The 19733-nt window shown below is 50.9% G+C and overlaps 1 protein-coding gene across 5 annotated transcripts in view; it reads left to right on the top strand.

Annotated features, from left to right (window-relative positions):
* Positions 1–15398, top strand: part of PAX8 (paired box 8) — a 65234-nt gene extending 49836 nt beyond the window's left edge. For 4 of the 5 annotated variants that reach the window (XM_061432591.1, XM_061432592.1, XM_061432589.1 and 1 more), the window contains 3 exons: positions 5658–5759; positions 12734–12820; positions 14267–15398. In XM_061432591.1, the coding sequence (XP_061288575.1) occupies positions 5658–5759; positions 12734–12820; positions 14267–14343 (266 nt within the window). In that variant the 3' untranslated portion in view covers positions 14344–15398. The remainder of the gene's footprint in view (positions 1–5657; positions 5760–12733; positions 12821–14266) is intronic. The other variant, XM_061432590.1, reaches the window with a different exon arrangement.
* Positions 15399–19733: the final 4335 nt, after the last annotated feature.

Genomic DNA, 19733 nt, shown 5'->3' with positions numbered 1-19733 from the left:
AAAGCAGCAGGCAGCAGACACGCAGTGGTCATTCAGGCGGGGGGCCCCCAGAGACAGACCCTGGTGAGGCTGATGTGGAGGGTGTGACCCCCGTGAAGGCTGTGGAGCCCAGCCTAAGGGTAGAAGAGGCAGCACAGAGGCAGGGGCTCTGGGAAGAGCAAGCAGGGCCCAGGTTTGGAGAGGCTTGGTCTAGATGGTTACTGAGAGCAGGAAGCAAGTCAAGGCCACAGTCTACAGAACTGGGCCTGCCCTGTGACTCAGCACAGGGGTTCAGGATGGCTAGTGTCCACGCTGAGCCCAGGTGGTGGCCTGGAGCTCCTGAAAGACTGTCCCCTTGCAACATCCAATCAAGATTGAACCTAAATGTCTACCACGTGGCTGAGCCAGAGTGAGCAGACTGGGGAGATGGGGTAGGATGAAACCAGATTAGGAAGGGAGTAATTTGAGACTTCCTTGAAGATCCAGTGATTAGGACTCCACAATTTCACTGCTGTGGGCCCAGGTTCAATCCCTGGTCAGGAAACTAAGACCCCATAAGCCATGGGCACCATGGCCAAAAAAAAAAAAAAAAAGGAAGGGAATGATATCAAGAGTCTGGGGGCTGGAAACCTATCCAGGGGAGCAAGAGATTGATTTAGAAGAATAAAAAGAAAGCCAAGACCAAATTAATGCAAGGTAATGATGCTGCAGACAGGGGAGAGGATGAAGGACTAGGTAAATTTTCATTCCATAGTCATCAACTATCTGAATGCCCTCCCCAGCTCTCCTCCTCTGAGTAGCTACCTATGGACTGGACCCTGCCTACCGCCTCCCACCAGGTGTTTGCCTGCCTCAGTCTCCACCAGGTCAAGTTCTCCCCAGCACAGTCTCTGCTAATGCGATGTTCAGGATGGTTTTTCTGGGTCTCAGCTTCTCCCTAATTAGCCAAGAAAGAAGAAATCTCAGGGTTTGGGAGACAGGAGGATTGCCCCTAAATTCTCCTCCCAGATGCCCCTGTCTAGGGTCCCAGCACACTGACCGAGAGCAATATTGATGCTGTCCTTGTCCTGTCTTTTCCCCGGCTGACTCCAGCTCAGCTGTTGAGGAAGCCCTGACTTTGGCTTTATCATCAAAGAGTCCGTTACCCGCCTCCATCCTTCTGTGCAAAATTATATTTAATCCTGCCAAAGAGATTTCTGGATTGCCATAAATTCTCCTTGCTATCAGAGCGAGATAAGGAGTTGAAAAGAGGTCACATAGAGGGCGGACATCAAAGGAGCCGATAAATGGTCTGAAATCACCTCTACCCTCAGAATTCCCCCAAGTCCTGGTTTTCTGACGCTGGCCTCTACCGATACGTAGGATATTTACCAGCATTTCTGAGATGCTAGTGTTTTCTTGCAGAACCCGACTTCCCAGTCATTTAATATGCAGCTTTGTCTACATCAGCTTCTTTTCATATATATACATACATGTGTGTATATATAATTTATTTTATTTTGTGCGGCTGTGCGGGATCTGTGTCACTGTGCATGTGATTTCTCTAGTTGGGGAGAGTGGGGACTACTCTCTCTGGTTGTGATTCTGGCTTCTCATTGCGGTGGCTCCTCTTGTTGTCGAGCTGTAGGCACACAGGCTTCAGTAGCTGCAGCTTGCTGGCCCTAGAACATAGGCTCAGTAGTTGTGGTGCACATGCTTAGCTGCTCCAAGGTATGTGGAATCTTCCCAGACCAGGGATTGAACCCATGTCCCCTGTATTGGCACGTAAATTCTTATCCACTGGACCACCGAGGAAGTCCTACATCAGCTTCTTAAAAACAGAACTATTTTGAAAATATATTTGAGTGCAGGAGAGATGGAATTACAAACCAAAGATAAACTTATGGTGAAGAGCCTTAAAAATCAAGTCCAGAAAATAGGCTGTGAAGGCATGCCTCCACCTTATGGCTTCTGTAGTTTCATTTCTAAGAAGGTTGTAAAGTTCTTGGCTTTGGGGGAAGAAACCGAATATTTAAGGAATTGAAGCAGAGTCCTGGGGCTTCCCAGGTAGCATTAGTGGTAAAGAATCTGCCTGCAATGCAGGAGACACAGGTTCAAACACTGGGTTGGAAAGATCCCTTGGAGAAAGGAATGGCAACCCTCTCCAGTATTCTTGCCTGGGAAATCCCATGGAGAGAGAAGCCTGGTGGGCTACAGTCCATGGGGTCACAAAGAGTCAGACATGACTGAGCCACTAACACTTTCACTCTTTCCTGGGGACTAACAGAGAAGTTGAGGGTGAAGGGTGTCCTGAAGACAGTCTCAGCCGGCTTTTCAAGGGGGCCAAGTTTCAGGGGAGGAAGCCTCCAGGAGTTGACGCTCCAGCATCTGACTCAGATACCTCTGTCCCACTGGGAGAAAATTAGGTGACTGAGAAGAAATGAAGATTAAAAATCACAGAATACAAGGGAGTAAAACTGATGAAATTCAATTTCCAAGAGCATTTTAGGGGCTAGTTCTCATGGGATGGGACTGAGGGGGGCAACTGTGACTAAATTAAATTGTGGCTTAAGGAGAGCTTGTGTCCTGGTGCTCTTTCCCCCTGAGCTGTAGAGCTTAAGAAGCAGCAGGACCTGGTGATGGAAAAGGACAAGATGAGAGTAACATGAGAAGAGGAAATGTGGGACCACAGGGAGCCCCAGAGAGCACTAGGCCAATAACAGCTAATAGGTGGTCTGAGAGCCAATACTCACCCCCAACCCCAGTCATAGCAGAGCAGCCTCAGAATCCTTCTCAGCAGTGCAACAGGAAGCCCCCTACCAATCAAGTATTGGTTTAGGTGAACCCAGTGTACAATCTCTCATCTAACTGAGCTCTTCATAAGACAAATGAGAAGACGCAGGCCAGGGAAATTAAATACTGTCCTCCCTGGCCATAATCTAGACCCAGATGTCTGTCTGTCCATCTCTTGGAAGTAGGGAGGGAAGAGGAGAGGGAAAAGGCTTCAGGGCTGAATTAGCCATCACCCTCTTCCATCACGCTCCTACTCATGTCCCATCCACCCTCTGTCCTCGATCTGCCCACATGGACTTCATGCCGCTCCTTGCCTCTCGTGGGCTCTAGTACCAGGGGCTTCATCCACGGGTCGAAGGGGCTGAGTCTGAGAGCTGATGGTATTGCAATCTTTTTTGAAGAAAGATCCAATTTTCTACCTGTGTCCCCTTCTCCTTCTCATTATACTGAAGCTCCTCTTCTCTCACCTGTGTTGCCAAGCCCTCGTTGGTTCAGGCCTGTGTCAAGTGAACTGAACGCATCTGTCAAATTCCAGCGGGTTCCACTCTGTTTGGTCTAGCACCAACCACTGCCAGACAGTATGCTCAAAACAAATTAGGAACTTAGGGAGTGGTGTTCATTTTTACCAAAACAGTCACACAGCTTTGAATCATGAACACCGATAGCCCTTTCCAATAAGATTTATTCTGTAAGGTTTCCCTTGACATGTAATAATTTATAGAATGTGTCCATTGCATGAATCAGTGTGCACCTGTGGCATGAAATTGACTCTGAATGATGCTGATAACATGATGGTAATAGTAATAAGGTGTGTATGGCTACTTTCATTTTTTTATTTATTTTTTTTCCCATTTTACATGTGAAGAAGCTGAGGCTTGGGGCATGTAGGTGGCTGGTCTGAGGGCACTTGGAAAATTAGTTCTAGAAACAGAATGAGGACTGAAGTCCTCCGATTTCTGGACTCTTCCCCCTAGAGGAAGGGTGGAAGTCCAGGAGGCCTGGTCTTGTCTGTTGAGCCCCCCAGGCTTGGCTCCAGTACCCCTCCCAGTCTATCCTCCCTTAACTTAGCGCCTAGCCTTGCTAATTTACATTCTTGCTTACTGCTGTATCCCCAAATGCTTCTTAAAGTGCCCAGGATATCAGGATTAATCAATATTTGTCAAATGAATGAATTGTCTTCAAGGAGTCTCTAGAAATAGAGGTAAGGAGGCAGTTACTGCTGTATTGATAACTTACAGGGTTCTGTGAGAGATACCTTCTCTTCCAGTGTTGGTAGGCACCCCCTAGAGGGTCTGACACAAGAAGGACCCCAGGGGTGGGGGTGGGGGACTGATGGAGGGAAAATTGGGCAAACAGTGCCGTGGTGGGGTGGACTTGGTAACCTGGTGACAGAGGCTCACAGGGAATCCATGTGAGTCCTAGGAGAAAAGGCAGCCCCCAGTGTGGAAAGAAGTAAAGGCATTTTGATAAAATGGTGATAATCTAATCCAGTGGTTCTCATTCAGAGGTGATTTTGCCACCCTGGCATCATGTGACTATATCTGGAGACATTCCAGGTTGTCTCACTGGGTGGGAACTTACTGGCATCTAGAGGGTAGACCCCAGGGATGCTGTCCAACATCCTGTAATGCACAAGACAGCCTCCCCTCACCCCCCACTCCCCGCCACGGAGAATTATCTGGCCCCAAGTGTCAACGGGGATGAGGTTGGCAAACCTCCTATCTACCTTATAAACATCACCAAGAACTCAGACAACCAGATAATTTCATCATCAAACGGGGTGTTTTGAGAGCAAAGAGAGTGAAATGTGCATTCTTTGTATATATGCTGGGACAGTATTCATATCTGGGCAGATTGGGATGTCTTTTCACCTGGTCAAGAATCCTTGGGTGAGGGACGATCTTGTGGGCCTTCCAGATAGGGGGCCATGAAAGAAGGGACACGGGTAGGGGGAGGATTGTGGTTGTTGGTACGTGGTGTGGATGGAGAGAAATCAACAGGTTAAATGGGGTCTCCAGAATGGGAAGGCTTGACTGAGAGAGGAGAGGCAGAGCCAGAACTTCAGAACCTCACAGAGCAGCCTCCGTGTCACCAAGGCCAGCAGATTTCCCACAAATTATAGATAAACAAAGAGAGGGATACTTGTCTGTTTTGCTGAAAATAGTTCTTTTCAGGAATGGCATGGATAGATGTCAGTGGTTCAGGCTTGTGTAAACACTGCCTGTCAACCCACATGTCCTTTCCAGGTCAGGAATAGGCAACATGTTTCATGTCCCTTGCAGCTCTGATATGTTATATCCACCCGCAAGGCCAGGTTGAGGAGCAGAAACCCCATTCTGGCTCAGAGGCAGAGTGTGGTGATTGATTAACAATGTCTGCCACAGGTTCAGAAAAGGACAGTGATGGGCCAACCAGCCGCCTCTTTGCCATCCTTCACAGGGCCTTGACCTTGGTTCTCCTGGGAGCTGGGGCTGAAAGGGTGGCCAGTGGCCAGTGGCCTCTAATGTGTTTATTTCGGCCCACTGTGCTGGCTGCTATGCGAATGCCACAGGGGCCCACAAAGACCTAGAAGACATAGCCCCCAGCCTCCTTCCAGTACCATGACATCATTATGGATGACTAAGATTCTTGTCAATAAAATAATTGGAGGATAGGGAATAATAGAGGCCTGTAATAGCCAGTCCCCCACCACTACATGGTGGAGCCCGTGGCCTGGTAAAGGCCCACTGAGTAGAGAGGAGCTTGGGCTCAGAGAAGGAGAGGGGAGGGAGGAAGTAAGTCCAGAGAATGGCTTGGGAGAGAGTGGGAGTGGCAGAGGGCAGGTTTGCAGAGCCTCCGCGGAGCAAGACAGTAAGTACAGGAGCCCACAGTGGCCTGCCTGATAATGCTTTGCTGTATTTTTTCAGGGCGAGAGATGGTGGGCCCCACACTGCCTGGATACCCACCCCACATCCCCACCAGTGGACAGGGCAGCTATGCCTCTTCTGCCATCGCAGGCATGGTGGCAGGTAAGGGGTGGGGCTGGGCAGGAGGGGAAACATTGTAAAGAGGAAGTGGTGGCCACAGGTGGAGCAAGAGGGTACAAGAGGTAGGATGTGCCCCATGCATAGACTTTCTGAAGGACACTGAAGGATGGACCAAGGGATGCAGCTCCTTGTAAACACCTGGAGAAAAGACTCCAGTGCAGTCCTGGCCCCTTAACTCTCCCTCCAGCTCAGCCCCCTTCTTCCCAAAGGCTCCCTATTTCCCATCATGATGCAAAGGGAGAGGCTGAGACAGACTAACATTCAAATCAGAGCTCTGCTATTTCTTCCAGTGATTCAGTAAGCCTTCATAGGGAGTCATCTGGGAGCCATTAGAACAATGGAGGTAAACCTAAGCCCAGCTCTTAAGCACCCTGTGGTCTCCCAGTTATTTACCTCTAATGAATCCTGGTTTACCCTTTCTGAAAAATATGAGTGTGAATGGTGTTGGTGATGATGGCGATGAAGATGGTTGAAATATCCTTCTTCACACCTCACATTTATTCAACCATGCACAGTCAGGACCCATGGCTTGAGTATTCCAAAGGTACTAGAGTGTGAGATGAGCAGGGAGTATGTCTCCATCATCACTTGGACAGTCCTGGAATCCTCCCCAACAGTCCTGGGGGTCTCTTTGTCTGACAGGATGATCATCACCCAGCAGTGACCTGGGGTATCAAGGTCTGGACAAGTGAGAACAATGGGAGTTTCTCTGGGTGCATCTCATTCTTTTAGGAACCCTACAGGGATAACCTCAGAATGGATAGGATGGAGCCATATGCATAGGGTCCCTGGTGGTTCAGATGGTAAAGAATCTGCCTGCAATGCAGGAGACCTGGGTTCAATCCCTATGTGGAGAAGGGAATGGCTACCCACTCCAGAATTCGATGGACAGAGGAGCCTAGAGGGCTACAGTGCATAGGATTGCAAAGAATCAGACAGACCTGACTGAGCAGCTGACACTTTCAGAGCCATTTGCACTGCCCAGAGAGGTCTGAGGACCTGGAGCTTCTGAAAGGGGCTCTGAATCAGGGCATCTGTGACCCCGCTTCTCCCCACCAGCCTACCTGCCTCTGACTCCAGAGACTCAAGGCCTTCACCCAGGCCTGCTTCCCCTCCCCCGCCAGCAGGGGTTATTCTTTACCAGCCACCCACTGTGGGCGCCCTGTGCGAGGCAGGTGGGCCGGGCGCTCCTGGGCAGAGGGAGGGGACGGAGGAGGGAGGGAGGGAAGGAGACTCTGGGCTCCCTGGGAACCCGCTGAGCTGGCACTTGTTGCTGCCTGGTTACCGTGGCGATGTGCTTAATGCAGCGTTGAAAATACAGAATACTGACTCCTCTCTCCCTCCTGGCCCCAGACTCCCTCCCTCCCTCCCTTCCTCTTCTGGAGCGTGAAATGAGATTGGTCAAGATAAAAAAGGAAAAGATTCGGTTATTTTTTTAAGAGTGTGGATAATGGGGCCTCTCAATCACAATCCCAGGCTCCAGTCAGTGCCCCCATCCCCCTTCCAACCTCTCCACCTTTCCCTGCCGCCTGCTTAGAGGAGGAGGAAGAGACAGAAAGCCCAGGGCTTTTCTCTTAATTATGAATCATTTCCCGGGGGCAGGCCCAGGGCACAGGGTTCCTGGGGCCCAGAGTGTGACCTGTGAGGTAGCTGGGTGGCTCGGGCCTCTCATCAAAGTCTCCCAGGTTGTTTCTCTAAAGACCTCATCCTGAGTGGGTGTTGCAGAAAAAAGAAATAATAATAACACAAGTACACCGTGGACCACAAGTGAATTCCAAGAGGGGATTTGCTTGGCAAGGTGGATGGGCACCCAGTAAGTTTCATGCAAATTAGTTTTTATAAAATGCAATGTTATTTAAACGCATCCCTTGGTTCCTAGTAACTCGGTGGTGCAAATGAATTCTTAAGGAATTTTTTTGGTAGAAAAGTATTTGTCCATTTCTTACCAGTGGTTACAATCTCCTGATTGATTGAAGGGGGTTTCTTCCATTAAAATCAAACTTTCATTGAGCACCTAACTGCGTTCGAGATAGATACAAAATGCTCTCAGCAAGGCATGCTAGTGGGGTCTTCAGTCAGAGAAGGACAGAAGAGATCATTTGTTTGCATTTTCTGGGTGCCTGGCCATTCGTAGGTATAAGTTTATTTCTCATTGAATCCTCACCATAAGACTGGAGCATTGATATAATCTTAGGTTTATGTAGATAAGGAACCAAGCTTAGAAAAGCAAAGTGGTGTGCTTGGGGATCATAATCATAATCATACTAAGTGGCTGGGTTGTTCACACACTATTCTTTTGATTTTCAAATCTTGCATTCTTTCTGCTACACCACGCTGCCTCCCATCATATCAGAAGTAACCACATGAGCTATAAGAGAGCGACACAGGAATAAGACCAGGGCACAGATTTCTCTTGTCTATTCATCTTCTGTTTTCCCTTCTAATTGTTGCTGTTGCTGTTCCTGCCCTGTTAATACTGTTAATGGCCCTCTTACCAGTTTTGGAGCTGAACAACAACTCCAATAGAATGATACACCCATCTATCTCTCCATCTTTCCATACATTCATCTTTCACACATTTTCCCCATATATCCATGCATATTCTTATCCATCCTTCCATCAGTCTGTCATTCAGTCTTCTATTCATCTTTCCTTTATCCATCCTTTCTTCCATCCATCTACCCATTTTTCTATTCATGCATCCATCCATTCATCTATTCACCCATCTTTCCATTCACCCATCCATAATTCAATTCATTCATCCATTCTTCTGTCAATTCAACCTTCTATTCATCTTTTCTTCACCCATCCTTTCTCCCATCCATTCATCTGTCTTTCATCATCCATCCATCCTTTAGTTCATCTATTCAACCTTTTATCCCTCTATTCATCCTTCCATGCACCTTTTCATACATCTGTCCTTTCTTTTATCCATTATCCATACTTCTGTCACCCACCCTTTCAACCATCCTTGCGTCCTTGCATCCATTTACCACTTTTCACTTAACAAATAGGAGTTGAGATTCTCTGGTATGGGATGCAGTGACCAAGCCAGGTCCATCTGTTTATGGAGCTTACAGTCTAACAGTGGAGAAAAAAGTATAGTAAACAAGTCAACGAATGAATCAACAAGATAATTTCAGATAGCGATAAACTCTGGTTCAGACAATAAAATGGGATGATGTAATGAAGAGCCACAGGGAGAGAAGATAACTACTTTAGATTGGGTGATCAGGAGAGGCCTCTCTGAGAAGGTGTTCAGAGTGGTCAGCCAAGTGATAAACTGGGGCAGGCCATCCCCAGCCCAAAAGAACAGCAAGTGCAAAGGCCCCCAGGTAGGAACTAGTAGTGTAGCATGATCACACATGGGAAGAGTGTGAGTATAACTGAGAACAGCGAGTGAGTGTGAAAAGCACTACACAATGAAGAGATATTGGTAGTGGTGGTGGGGGGGCTCAAATTTTAAGACTACCTGGGTCACTGGGAAATCAGATGGTAGACGGCCAGAAGAGGACACCTAGAGACCAGTTAGTGGAGGGACAGTTGCAGTGGTTGATACAGGACGTGACATGTATCAGGGATGCGCCAGGGAAGTAGCAGGGAAGGAGGAGAAGAGAGACATTGAGGGTGTAATGTATTTTGGTGGTGGAGCCAATAGCACTTACTAGTGAATTGGCCATAGGGGTTTAATGACAGAGGAAACAAGGATAAGTTTGAAGTTTGGGAAAAGGCATGGGTGGTGGTGGCAAGTATGTATGTGAGAGCAGAAGAGGAAATGGTAGAGTATTTGGCATATGGAAGTCAAGGATTCTACTGGGCCATGTTAGGATTGAGACACCTCCTAGATAACCAGTTTAATACATCAGTAGGCACATGATGTATATCTACAGTTGGGAAAGACTAGGGCATACATTTCAGCCATTGTGCAGAACTGTTATTTAATGCTGAAGGGATTATCAAGGTCACCAGAAAGAGGATGTGGATGGAAAATCACAGAAGGCTCACAAACTAAGCTCTGGGGTCCTTCAACATTTAGAGATATAGCAGAGAAGGAACCAACAAGGTGAGAGAGCAGGAAAGGCCAGTGGGTTAGGTGGCAAATCAGGGGACTTGGCACCATGAAACCCAAAGGCAGGGAGGGAGTGATGAACTGAATCAGAGTCAGCCAAGTGACCTTTGGAGTGATCAGGGTAGAGGTGGTAGGGATTTGAAGGGATCAGCGTTGGCCTGACTGGAGGGGGGATGAGGAGGTGAGGGCAGAGACCATGGAGCAGAGAAGGGCTATGAGCTGCAGAGAAATGTGGGCTAAGAAGAGGATTTTTAAAAGAGAAAATAGCAGAGCCTGTTGGCTGGCTAGGGGAATGATGAATTGGAAAGGGAGATGTTGACAAAGAGTGAAGAGAAGGGGTAAATTATGAGGGCCCAATCCATGGAAAGATGAGTGGGGTAGGATGCAGAGCAAAGAGGACAGGTTGGCCTCTCGTGAGAGCAAGGACATTTCATCTGCCGTGGATGAAGGTGGGATGACGGACCTGATGGTGAAAGGATGCTGCACCTAGGGGTGTACCACCTCCTCAGCCCCATCCTCTCCTCCACTACTGTGTGACCAGAGCACATAGGTACCCTGCAAGTGTGTGCTGGATTAATGAACAAGCGAGCGAGTGAGTGAATGCATGAATAAGCGACACAGTGAGGGGCAAATACGGTGGATTTTCCACATTTCTTCCTGTCCTTTGGAGCTGGCTGAGGTTGGCATTGGCTGGGGTAGGGTCAAGGCCTGAGAGCATTGCTAAGGTATAATTGGCTTTCTCCAAGGATGCACTGAAACCAAGGAGGAGTGGGGTACCCCAGCAGTACACAAAGCAGATCACATTGTGAATACAAGAAAGAGCACTGGAGTAGGCACCAGAGGCCAGGGTCCTAGAAGGTTCTAAGGGAGCATGTGGCCTGGGGCAATGTCTTTCCCTCTCTGGGCAGCAGTTTCTTCATTTCTGAAACGAATGGTTGGATGAGGTCATTTCTTAGTTTCTTTCTTTCTCTTTTTAATCCCTTTGCTTTTTTTCCTCCCTCCTTTCTCTTCCATGTATTTGTTGTTCATCTGACCTGTGTTAGATTAATCCCTGCCCCTAATGAACTTCCTGTGTTACTGCCTGTCACTAATGCCCTGGACAAGGACCCAGAAGCCTTCCTCTCCTTCAGGCTCTTCCTCCTCGCTTCCATTCCTCCTGTGTAATTGCCTACCTCTCTGGCAGGAAATCAGCACCCACTGACCCCAACTCAGGCTTTAACACTGGTTGGATGATGGATGCGGGGCTCTGGTGAGCTTTATTTTTGTGCCTGCCTAATGGGGAAATCATAAACGCTGGCATTCCTTGCCTGCTTCTTCTGTTCCAAGAGTGGTGCCATAAACATTTGATGTATGTTATCAAATTGAATCCTCCCCACAACCCCATGAGATAGGGGCAATAATCCGCCCCATTTGACAGATGAGGAAAATAAGGCTCAGAGCAGCTCAGTGACTTGTCCAAGGTTGCACAACTCGGAAGTGGGGCACAGAGATTTGGCTCCAGGCAGGCCAGCTCCAGAGCCAGGCAGCTTCGAGCCCCACTCCCAGAGTCTGGGAATGAGTTCAGGAGCCAAAGAAGGCACTTGACTTGTAACAGCAGATGAGATTCTGGAAGGCGGTGTGGACATTCATTGGAGTTCAGGATTGGTGGAAACCTGGCTTTGTGGATGGAACTGTCTCCCAAGTGCATAAATGGATGATCTGGAATTTCGAGTGAAGACCTCTCAGGTCAACTTCTCCTTTGCCATTTCCCATCTGTGGGATTGAGGCTAACTCCTTACTCACGCTGCACTCCAGTTTCCTCTTCTATAAATTGGCGTTATTGATGGGCGCCTCCCAGTTGTGAGAATAAAGGGACGTCGAGTGTGGGAAAGTGCTTTGCCAACCGTAAGCTCCGTCTGAGTTCCAGCAGTAATTGCGGTGGTCTGCTTTGTTATTTAAGGGAATTCTTAAGTCATTTCTTTGGTAAGTAATTCTAGTGAGGCCAAGAATCCACTCACAGAAACAGGTGATCTGATTTGCTTTGTGTAAGTCGTGTGCTGAGTTTTCTTCAAGTGGCAGGTTTGAGATGGGACAAGAGTCTCTTCAGAGGAAGTCTCAGGCCCCACATGCTCTCCAGGCCCCTCCCCTTTTCTGCCTTTCATCCTCTGCACCCATCCCCAACCACACACACACACACTCTCTCTCCCCTCTGTAACAAAGCATATTGAAGGAGGCTACAAAGAACCCGCCTGCCAATACAGGAGACGTGGGTTGGGAAGATCCCCTGGGGAAAGAAACAGCAACCCACTCCAGTATTCTTGCCTGGAAAATCCTATGGGCCGAGAAGCCTGGCAGACTGCAGTCCATGGGGTCGCAAGAGTCAGATACGATCTAGTGATTAAACAACAACAGCACAGTTTATACGCCCTTGAGTTCTTCCTTGACCTCTAACCTCTGTCACTCCCATTGACCCCTCCTGGAAAGACCTTTCTACAGAAGGTCCAGGCAGCAGCAGAAATGGTTAGAACCTGGAACCTGGAGTCACAGCACAGCTTTCAAATTCCACCAAACCCTGCAGCTGTGTGAGCTACAGATCCCCAAGTCTCTGTTGCCTCATCTGGAAAACAGGCATCATAATAACATCTACCTCCTGGGGTTCCTGTGAGAGCTGTTGTGTCAGGGCAGTACCCCCAGTCCCTGATGGAAAAGGCACTGCCCCCCAAAGGAATGCAGATGGAGGGGCCTCCAAAGGGCTCTTGGAGGGGTCTCCTGAGCTCCCACTGTCCCTGCCCTGGCCCCATCTGTCCCCCAGGGCTCGCTGTGTCCACCCTGCAGACCCTCATCCCCCAGACCCAGCCCTCAGGCTGTGAATCCACCTCATGGGTCTCTCACTGTGTGCCTCCCACAGGAAGCGAATACTCTGGCAACGCCTACGGCCACACCCCCTACTCCTCCTACAGCGAGGCCTGGCGCTTCCCCAACTCCAGCTTACTGAGTAAGTTTGCCTTTGGGGCTGTCACAGGCCCTCCACTGTTCGGGGCGGGTGGAGGTGCTAGGTTGGACCAAAGTGGTCTGAGAGCTGGGAATCCCCAGTTCGATGGAGGGCCTGGAGAGACAGGTGTTATACATAATCCGAGCAGGTCAGGGAAAGGCAGGGTACCAAGTTGTCTGGGGGGAGAGGCGGAGGGGAGACTTCTGGGCATCACTCACTTCTCTGTCCTGAGGCCATGTCTGTGAAATCTTTGTTTTGTGTAAGATTCAGGGCTCAGGCTTTGGGAGGGCTGGGGTGGAGGGGACATCTCTGCAGGATGGACAGGCTAAGAAAGTTCCACGGGGAGGGCACGTCTCTGTGCCCCTCCACATCTTGGAGGGTGCCTAGGGGAGTGCCAGCAACCCTCCTGCTGGGGAGCGTGCTGATTGCAAACAATGCCATCCTGTCGCTCTCATTAACCATCTAAGTGGCTCGAAAATACTCTTGATTCAGCCCCAAAGCCCTTACACAGAGACCCTCTGTTCCACCATATTCCTGATATTTGGCTTGAGATGTGGGCAGCAGCCTTCAGTATGGAGGTCTAGATAGTGAACTGGACTGCAGGGCTTCTCATCGGCCCCTCTTCCCCTGGGCTGGGGTTGGGTTGAGAAACCAAGGAAATCAGGAAACCAAGCCCCATAAATGAATGTGAGGGATCCCACTGGAGTCTCCATGAAGGGGTGACCTGGAGGGTTTGGGAGCAAACCTGAGCCTGTAGAAGCCGTAGCACAGTGCAGCTGACCCCAAGGGTCTCCATTCCCAAGATCCCCCCTCTCTCTTCCTGTTACCTCCTCATGTTCCAGGAATGACTAGGAAGCTGACTGACTTGAGCTCTGTTTGCCATGTGAGTTCAAGCCACCCTTTTGTCCAGTTCAGCTCAGAAAGATGAGGGCATAGAGCTGTGCCCTCCCCATGGAACTTCCCCTGGCTGTCCATCCTGTGGGTGTGCAGAGCAGCCTGGAGGAGGCTCTCAAATCCACATATCCCTTGAGCAGTCAGCTTTCCATCCCCGCTGGTTCCTAAGATCCTCTGATCTTGTGCCTTTTGGGCAAGGCCGGGGAACACCCAGCAATCCCCCAGTCAGTACTTGATTCTTCAGGGCTCCAGGCGTAACTTCTCTTTCTTGCCCTCTCTCAATGCAAGGGTGCTGAAGGTCAAAGGAATCGTGGGGAGGGGAGGGGCAAGAAGCCACTGTTCTCCTTCTGGCCAGAAACTCAAAGGTGAGCCTAGAGAAGGAGGAAATAAGGGCCAGAGAGGAGTTAATCTTTGATGATCAGATAGGCCAGAGGGATCAATGATTAACTCACGCTGTCTTAAAGGTTAGCAGAGGCAGGGGGAGGCTATGGTGCAATTTTTTTCTTCTGACCAGCAGTGTTGTTGTTCTTTTTTTTTTTTTTTGAACTTATCCAGGTTCCCCATATTATTACAGTTCCACATCAAGGCCGAGTGCACCGCCCACCACCGCCACGGCCTTTGACCATCTGTAGTTGCCATGGCGACAGTGGGAGCGACCGAGCCACGGGAGGACTCAGCCTGGGACAGGCCCCCGAGAGTCACACAAAGGAATCTTTATTTATTACATGAAAAATAACCACAAATCCAGCACTGCGGCTCCCTCCCTGTGTGGGTGATTCAGTGAACCATGAGAGACAGGACGATGGTGGAGGAGACGCCTCTGGTCCTCCGGGACTCCTTAATGAGGGACAAGAGTCCCAGGGGGACAGACTGTCCCATTCCAAAGAGACAGAATCGGAGGAGAAATGTGGACAAGAGAGCTGGAGAGAGATGGCCCTTGGGGCCCACAGCGGGCTCTGGGGCACACAGAGGCGCCTCTGTGGCTCCACTGTTGACACGCTCTAATGGCCATGGGCTGTGAGCACTTCTGCCCAGCCTGCAGCCACAGTGGGTGCGCAGGCTCACCCCCACTGCCACCCTGAGAGGCACCACCTTCTCTATGTAGCTTGCTTGGCTCTTCCTGCTCGTCCCTCCTGGTCACGGGCTCAACCCTGGGTCCAGCCAACCAGGAGCTCCACCCGGTGGTCAAGGTGGTCAGCCGCCTGCCTTCCCCTTACCTGTTGCTGTGAATGTACCAATTCCATCCCAGGAGCTCCCCCGCAGCGGAGAATCCACCCCTCTCCTTGGCAGCCAGACCAGCCCATTACAGCTGGAGACAGACATTCCAAAGCACCCCTCCCACCCCGCCCTAGGCTCTGGGGGGTGGGGTGCAGCCCTGCCCAGAGTAGAACCAGGCATGTAACTGGGGACCCTGCCTTCTGCTCCCAACAGCCCTGCCAAACCCACAGCTACTGAGAGACCCTGACACAAACCCGCCTACAGTTCCCTCTCTGGGCCCCACAGCTCCCACCCCCGCCCCCACTAGGCCTGACTGTAAATACTGTAAATGAGCCTCAGCTTAAGTCAAACTACCCCTTTCCTCTCAGTGTCGTTTCCCTGCCATGTCCGGCTTCTGTCCTTGAAGCTTCTTTCTTTTTTAAAAGACAACCCACCATTGCCATATGACTCAATAAACCATTGCTCTTGGTCTCTGGCTTTGGGTTGACTGGGTAGGAGGAACCCTGTGACAGGGTTTTCTCAGAAAACCTCAGAGCCTAGCAGCCAATGAACTCATACTGGGGCTGCGTGTTGAAAGGACTACTATTGTTCGGGAGAACTCTGACTTAGCATTCTGCCCCAGGGAGATGTTCGGCGCCAGGCACACCACTACCCCAAGCTTTGATTGTTCCATCTCTGAGTCAATGAGAGCAGAAAATAAGCAAGTGGCCTGGTGTCTGACCAATCACAGACTCCCCACAGGTGGTGGCTGCTGTTACTTACAGGAAGCCAAAGAATCAGCCAGGAAGGCTGGTGACAGATCCAGGAACAGCGCCACAGGGGAGCCTGCATAAACAGCTCTTAGGATCCCTGAGGTGTGAGAGGAGGGAAGGGAGAAGACAATTATTGGGCTCAGCTGCCTTGGAAAGTGTTGAGAGTGTCAGTCACTCAGTCATGTCCAACTCTTTGTGACCCCACGGACTGTAGCCTGCCAGGCTCCCCTGTCTGTGGTACTGTCCAGGCAAGCATACTGGAGTGGATTGCCATTCCCTTCTCCAGGAGATCTTCCCAACCCAGGGATCGAACCAGGGTCTCCTGCATTGCAGGGACATTCTTTACCGTCTGAGCCACCAGGAGCTGCATGGGATCCTCACATAAATGAACCTGGGATTTGCCCTATTTTACATATGGAGAAACTGAGGCTCAGAAAATAAATAACTTGGCTGAGGCAGGAAGTGGTAGATCAAAACCTCTTACCTTAAGTCTAACACTTCGGCTTAGCACCACGGGCACTCATCATGGATACCAGGGACCCAAGGGAGATCCAGGGACTACCCCTGAGAGTCTAATATCTTTTGGCTTGGTTCCTAAGTATTGGGTTGGCCAAACCGAATGAACTTTTGGGCCAACCCAATATTTGGCAATATTGGACATCCCAGGTGGGGCTAGTGGTAAAGCACTTGCCTGCCAATTCAGGAGACGTAAGAGACTTGAGTTGGATCCCAGGGAAGATCTGCTGGAGGAATTAATGGCAGTTCTCTCCAGTATTCTTGCCTGGAGAACCCCATGGAGGACAGAGGAGCCTTGCAGGCTACAATCCATAGGGTTGCAAAGAGTTGGACATTACTCAAGCGACCACACGCGAAATATTTGGCAAGACTGGGTAGTCAAGAAGCCGGGGCCAGGAAGGGGTGAGGGAGTTACTGTGGGGACTTAGAACAACCCTCTTCTGTGAAATTCCATAGAACAAGGTGGGAAATACCGTGGTGACTGCAAGGGCTGGCTCTGTCCACAAGAGGATGCTCGTCCCACCAGCAGCTGCCTGGTGTCTGTGTGGACCCTCTTCATTAAGGACCCAGCTGGAGTGGGGCCAGGGAGTGGTGGGGGGAGGATGCCCAGGACAAGGCTGACAGTTGGGCAAACAGCAGCTGGGGCTGAGTCTGATGGAGGAAGGGATTCCTCAACAACCCCTCATCCCCAGGGACTCTCAGGCTGAGAGGGCAGAGACTCTGACCCCCCTGGTTCTCCCAAAAAAGAGGCCAGGAGTGCTCACTGAGGGTAGCATGGACAAGGCGGACCCTCCCACGAAGAAAGCTGGTCCCCGTGTCTTCCTTGTGGATCTGAGAAGAGTCTCGTTCTTCAATAACAGGACTTCCCTCTAACCTCGAGCATGGCAGCAGGACTGAATCCCATTATATCTGAGGCTCTTCATGATCCTAAACCTCTGCGTTCCTGAGCTCCCCAAGACAGTCCCCACCCAGGAACCACCTTGAGTTGCTTGGTGCCCCAAGGAGTCTGCAGAGCAACCCTTTCTATTCACACCCAAACCCTTTCTGGGAACACTGGTGCCCTGGTAGCCTCTCTAAGCCCTGAATGACAGAGGAACTTGGCAGTGCTTTTGCTGGGTGACAATGGCTCAGCTCTCTCCTTTTTTCTCGGAGGTGAGCTGAGCCTCCCAGGATGCTGCTCAGAGCAGGTGTCTGTGGGTGTGTGACATGGCTCAAATGCAGCGGGTCCCAGCCAGTACCTCTCCAAACATTGTGTCCATGGTCAAACCCCAGGGGCTTAGAAAATATAGCTATCTACATGTCAGGGTCTTCTCTGGTGGCTCAGATGATAAAGACTGCCTGCAATGCAGGCAGAAGACCCTGGAGACCCTTGTTTGATCCTTGGGTCAGAAAGATCCCCTGAAGAAGGAAATGGCAACCCACTCCAGTATTCTTACCTGGAGAATCCCATGGACAGAGGAGCCTGGTGGGCTACGATCCACAGGGTTGCAAAGAGACACAACTGAGTGTGCACATGTGCACACACTTGCTGGGGGAGAGAGATGATCTGAGGTGCCCTGTCTTGGGGGGCAGTATTGGGACAAGTCGGGGAGGTGCATGAGGGGGCCATGGTGAAGAAGAAGCATGAAGACAAGGATGGGAGGAAAGGGGCGTGGCCACAGAAGATCTGGTTGGGGCATGTGGGACGCATCTGTGGGCAGGCAGTGGGAAGTAGGGGAGGGGTGGTCTACTCTGTAGCAGAGTCGGGGGCCTCTAGTTTCTCTGAAGACCTGGACCTGGGCAGAGAGAGCCCAGCCTCACCACCCCCCTGCCCCATCCCCAACCCGCATTGTGCCCTGGAACCAGCCCTTTCACTACCTATGTGGAGAGGCCTCCTCAGATTTCCAGGCTGCTCTCCCTGGTCTGTCATCCTCGCCCTTACTCCTCCAGCACCCCCTGTACCCTCCCAGAACACACCAGGCCAGCCCAGGGTGCCTGGAGCTCAGGGGTCAGTGTGGGCCAGGCAGCCCCTGCATGTGGGTGGGTTTCCTGCTAGGAGAGCAATTAGGGTGGAGCAGAACCCATCTGTCTAAGGTGGGCTGGAGCTGCTGTGACCCTCTGGCTCCTGCCCCATGGCCTGGGGCTGGGGGGCAGGCGGGAGTCCTGCTCTAAGACCAGCCCCCAGGCTGGTTCCGAGCCCTCCTGTCACTTCTTCAATTTTCTTGGCATTATTTAGTCGCTCAGTCGTGTCCGACTCTTTTTGACCCCAGCGACCACTTTTGTCTCCAATTCTGAATGTTGGCCTCATTTTGCACTTGCAGAAACTGGGAGCAAGAGGTGCCTGGATTTTTCAAGGTCATTCAGAGGAACTGAGACCAGTGCCTGAACTCTAATCTGAGGCTGAATCTGCATCCTAATCTAAGGCCTTGAGTAGCAGGGTGTGGCCGGGTTTCTGCAGAGACCTCAGGCTCCCATAGCTCAGTGGCGAGGTACAGAGTTTCATGGCCGCCTGGGGCACTGCCACACCCACCCAACATCAACGTGGGGACAGTCCTGGATGAAGGACCCAGAGGTTAGCCTGCGGATGGGGAAGGAGTGCCGGGGCGGCGGGGAATGCCAACTGAGCCTCCATCCTTGGTCCCAAGTCTCCCCCAGGCCAACCCTTCAGCCCTCCTCCAGCTTTTAGGGTCTTAAAGCATCTCCACCTGCAAGGAGTCTGATGGCTCCTCTGTCCCAGCTTGTGCATCTCCCGCAGACAGAGAGTGGCCAGCCACGCTCCCACAGCTGTGATGCTAGTGAAAGCATCTCGTCCCACAAGGGCCACCTCCTCTCTCTACCTGCCTCGTCTCTTTCTCCTTCCTTTTCTCACCTCTTCTAGTTTCCCCATTCCAGTCCCTCTTCTGCAGGATTCCAAAGCAATTATTCCTTTGTGAGACCTTTTGTGTCTCCAGTGAATATTCGTGAGGATTTAAGAGGTCCTGCATCTGCTCAGAAAATGCTGCAAGCATTTCTCCTCCCTCCCTCCTTTCCCTTCTGGTTTGTTTCTCTTCTCTCTGCTCTCTCCTCTTCCTCTAGCTCTGGGGGCACTCGGGATACAGATGCTGAAGGTCTTTATCTCCTGATGGCAGATACTGATTCCCTACTGCTCCCTGCTTGCACGCACACGGGTGCATACACACACACACACAAACACACACACACACACACACGTGCCACCAGCAACCCCACCTCCACATCTCTAAGTGCCTCAAGCAAAACCAGGTGCCTGGCTTCCTGGATGAAGCTGGAGGAAGCAGGCAAGGCTGGTCCCCTCCCGGCCAACATCCTCCCTGAATATCACCCTTTCTCCTCTCGCTGAGCGGCAAAGGCTAAACCTCAGGTGCCGGGGGGCTGCCCTGAGACTTAGGTTGAGGGCTGGGTCTGCGGGGTGTGGGGCTTTGTTTTGGGGGGAGAAGAGAAGCTGGAGCCCAGCTCTTCCACATCTGTGCCCGGTGGCAGCCGGCCAGGCTGGGGAGTGAAGCGCTGCCTCCGGCTCTCCCAGGGAAATGTGATTTCCC

Source organism: Bos javanicus, chromosome 11 (genome assembly GCF_032452875.1).
Source record: "Bos javanicus breed banteng chromosome 11, ARS-OSU_banteng_1.0, whole genome shotgun sequence".
Classification (NCBI taxonomy): domain Eukaryota; kingdom Metazoa; phylum Chordata; class Mammalia; order Artiodactyla; family Bovidae; genus Bos; species Bos javanicus.
The sequence above is the reverse complement of the archived record's forward strand: the minus strand, read 5'-3'. Positions and strand labels throughout refer to the sequence as shown.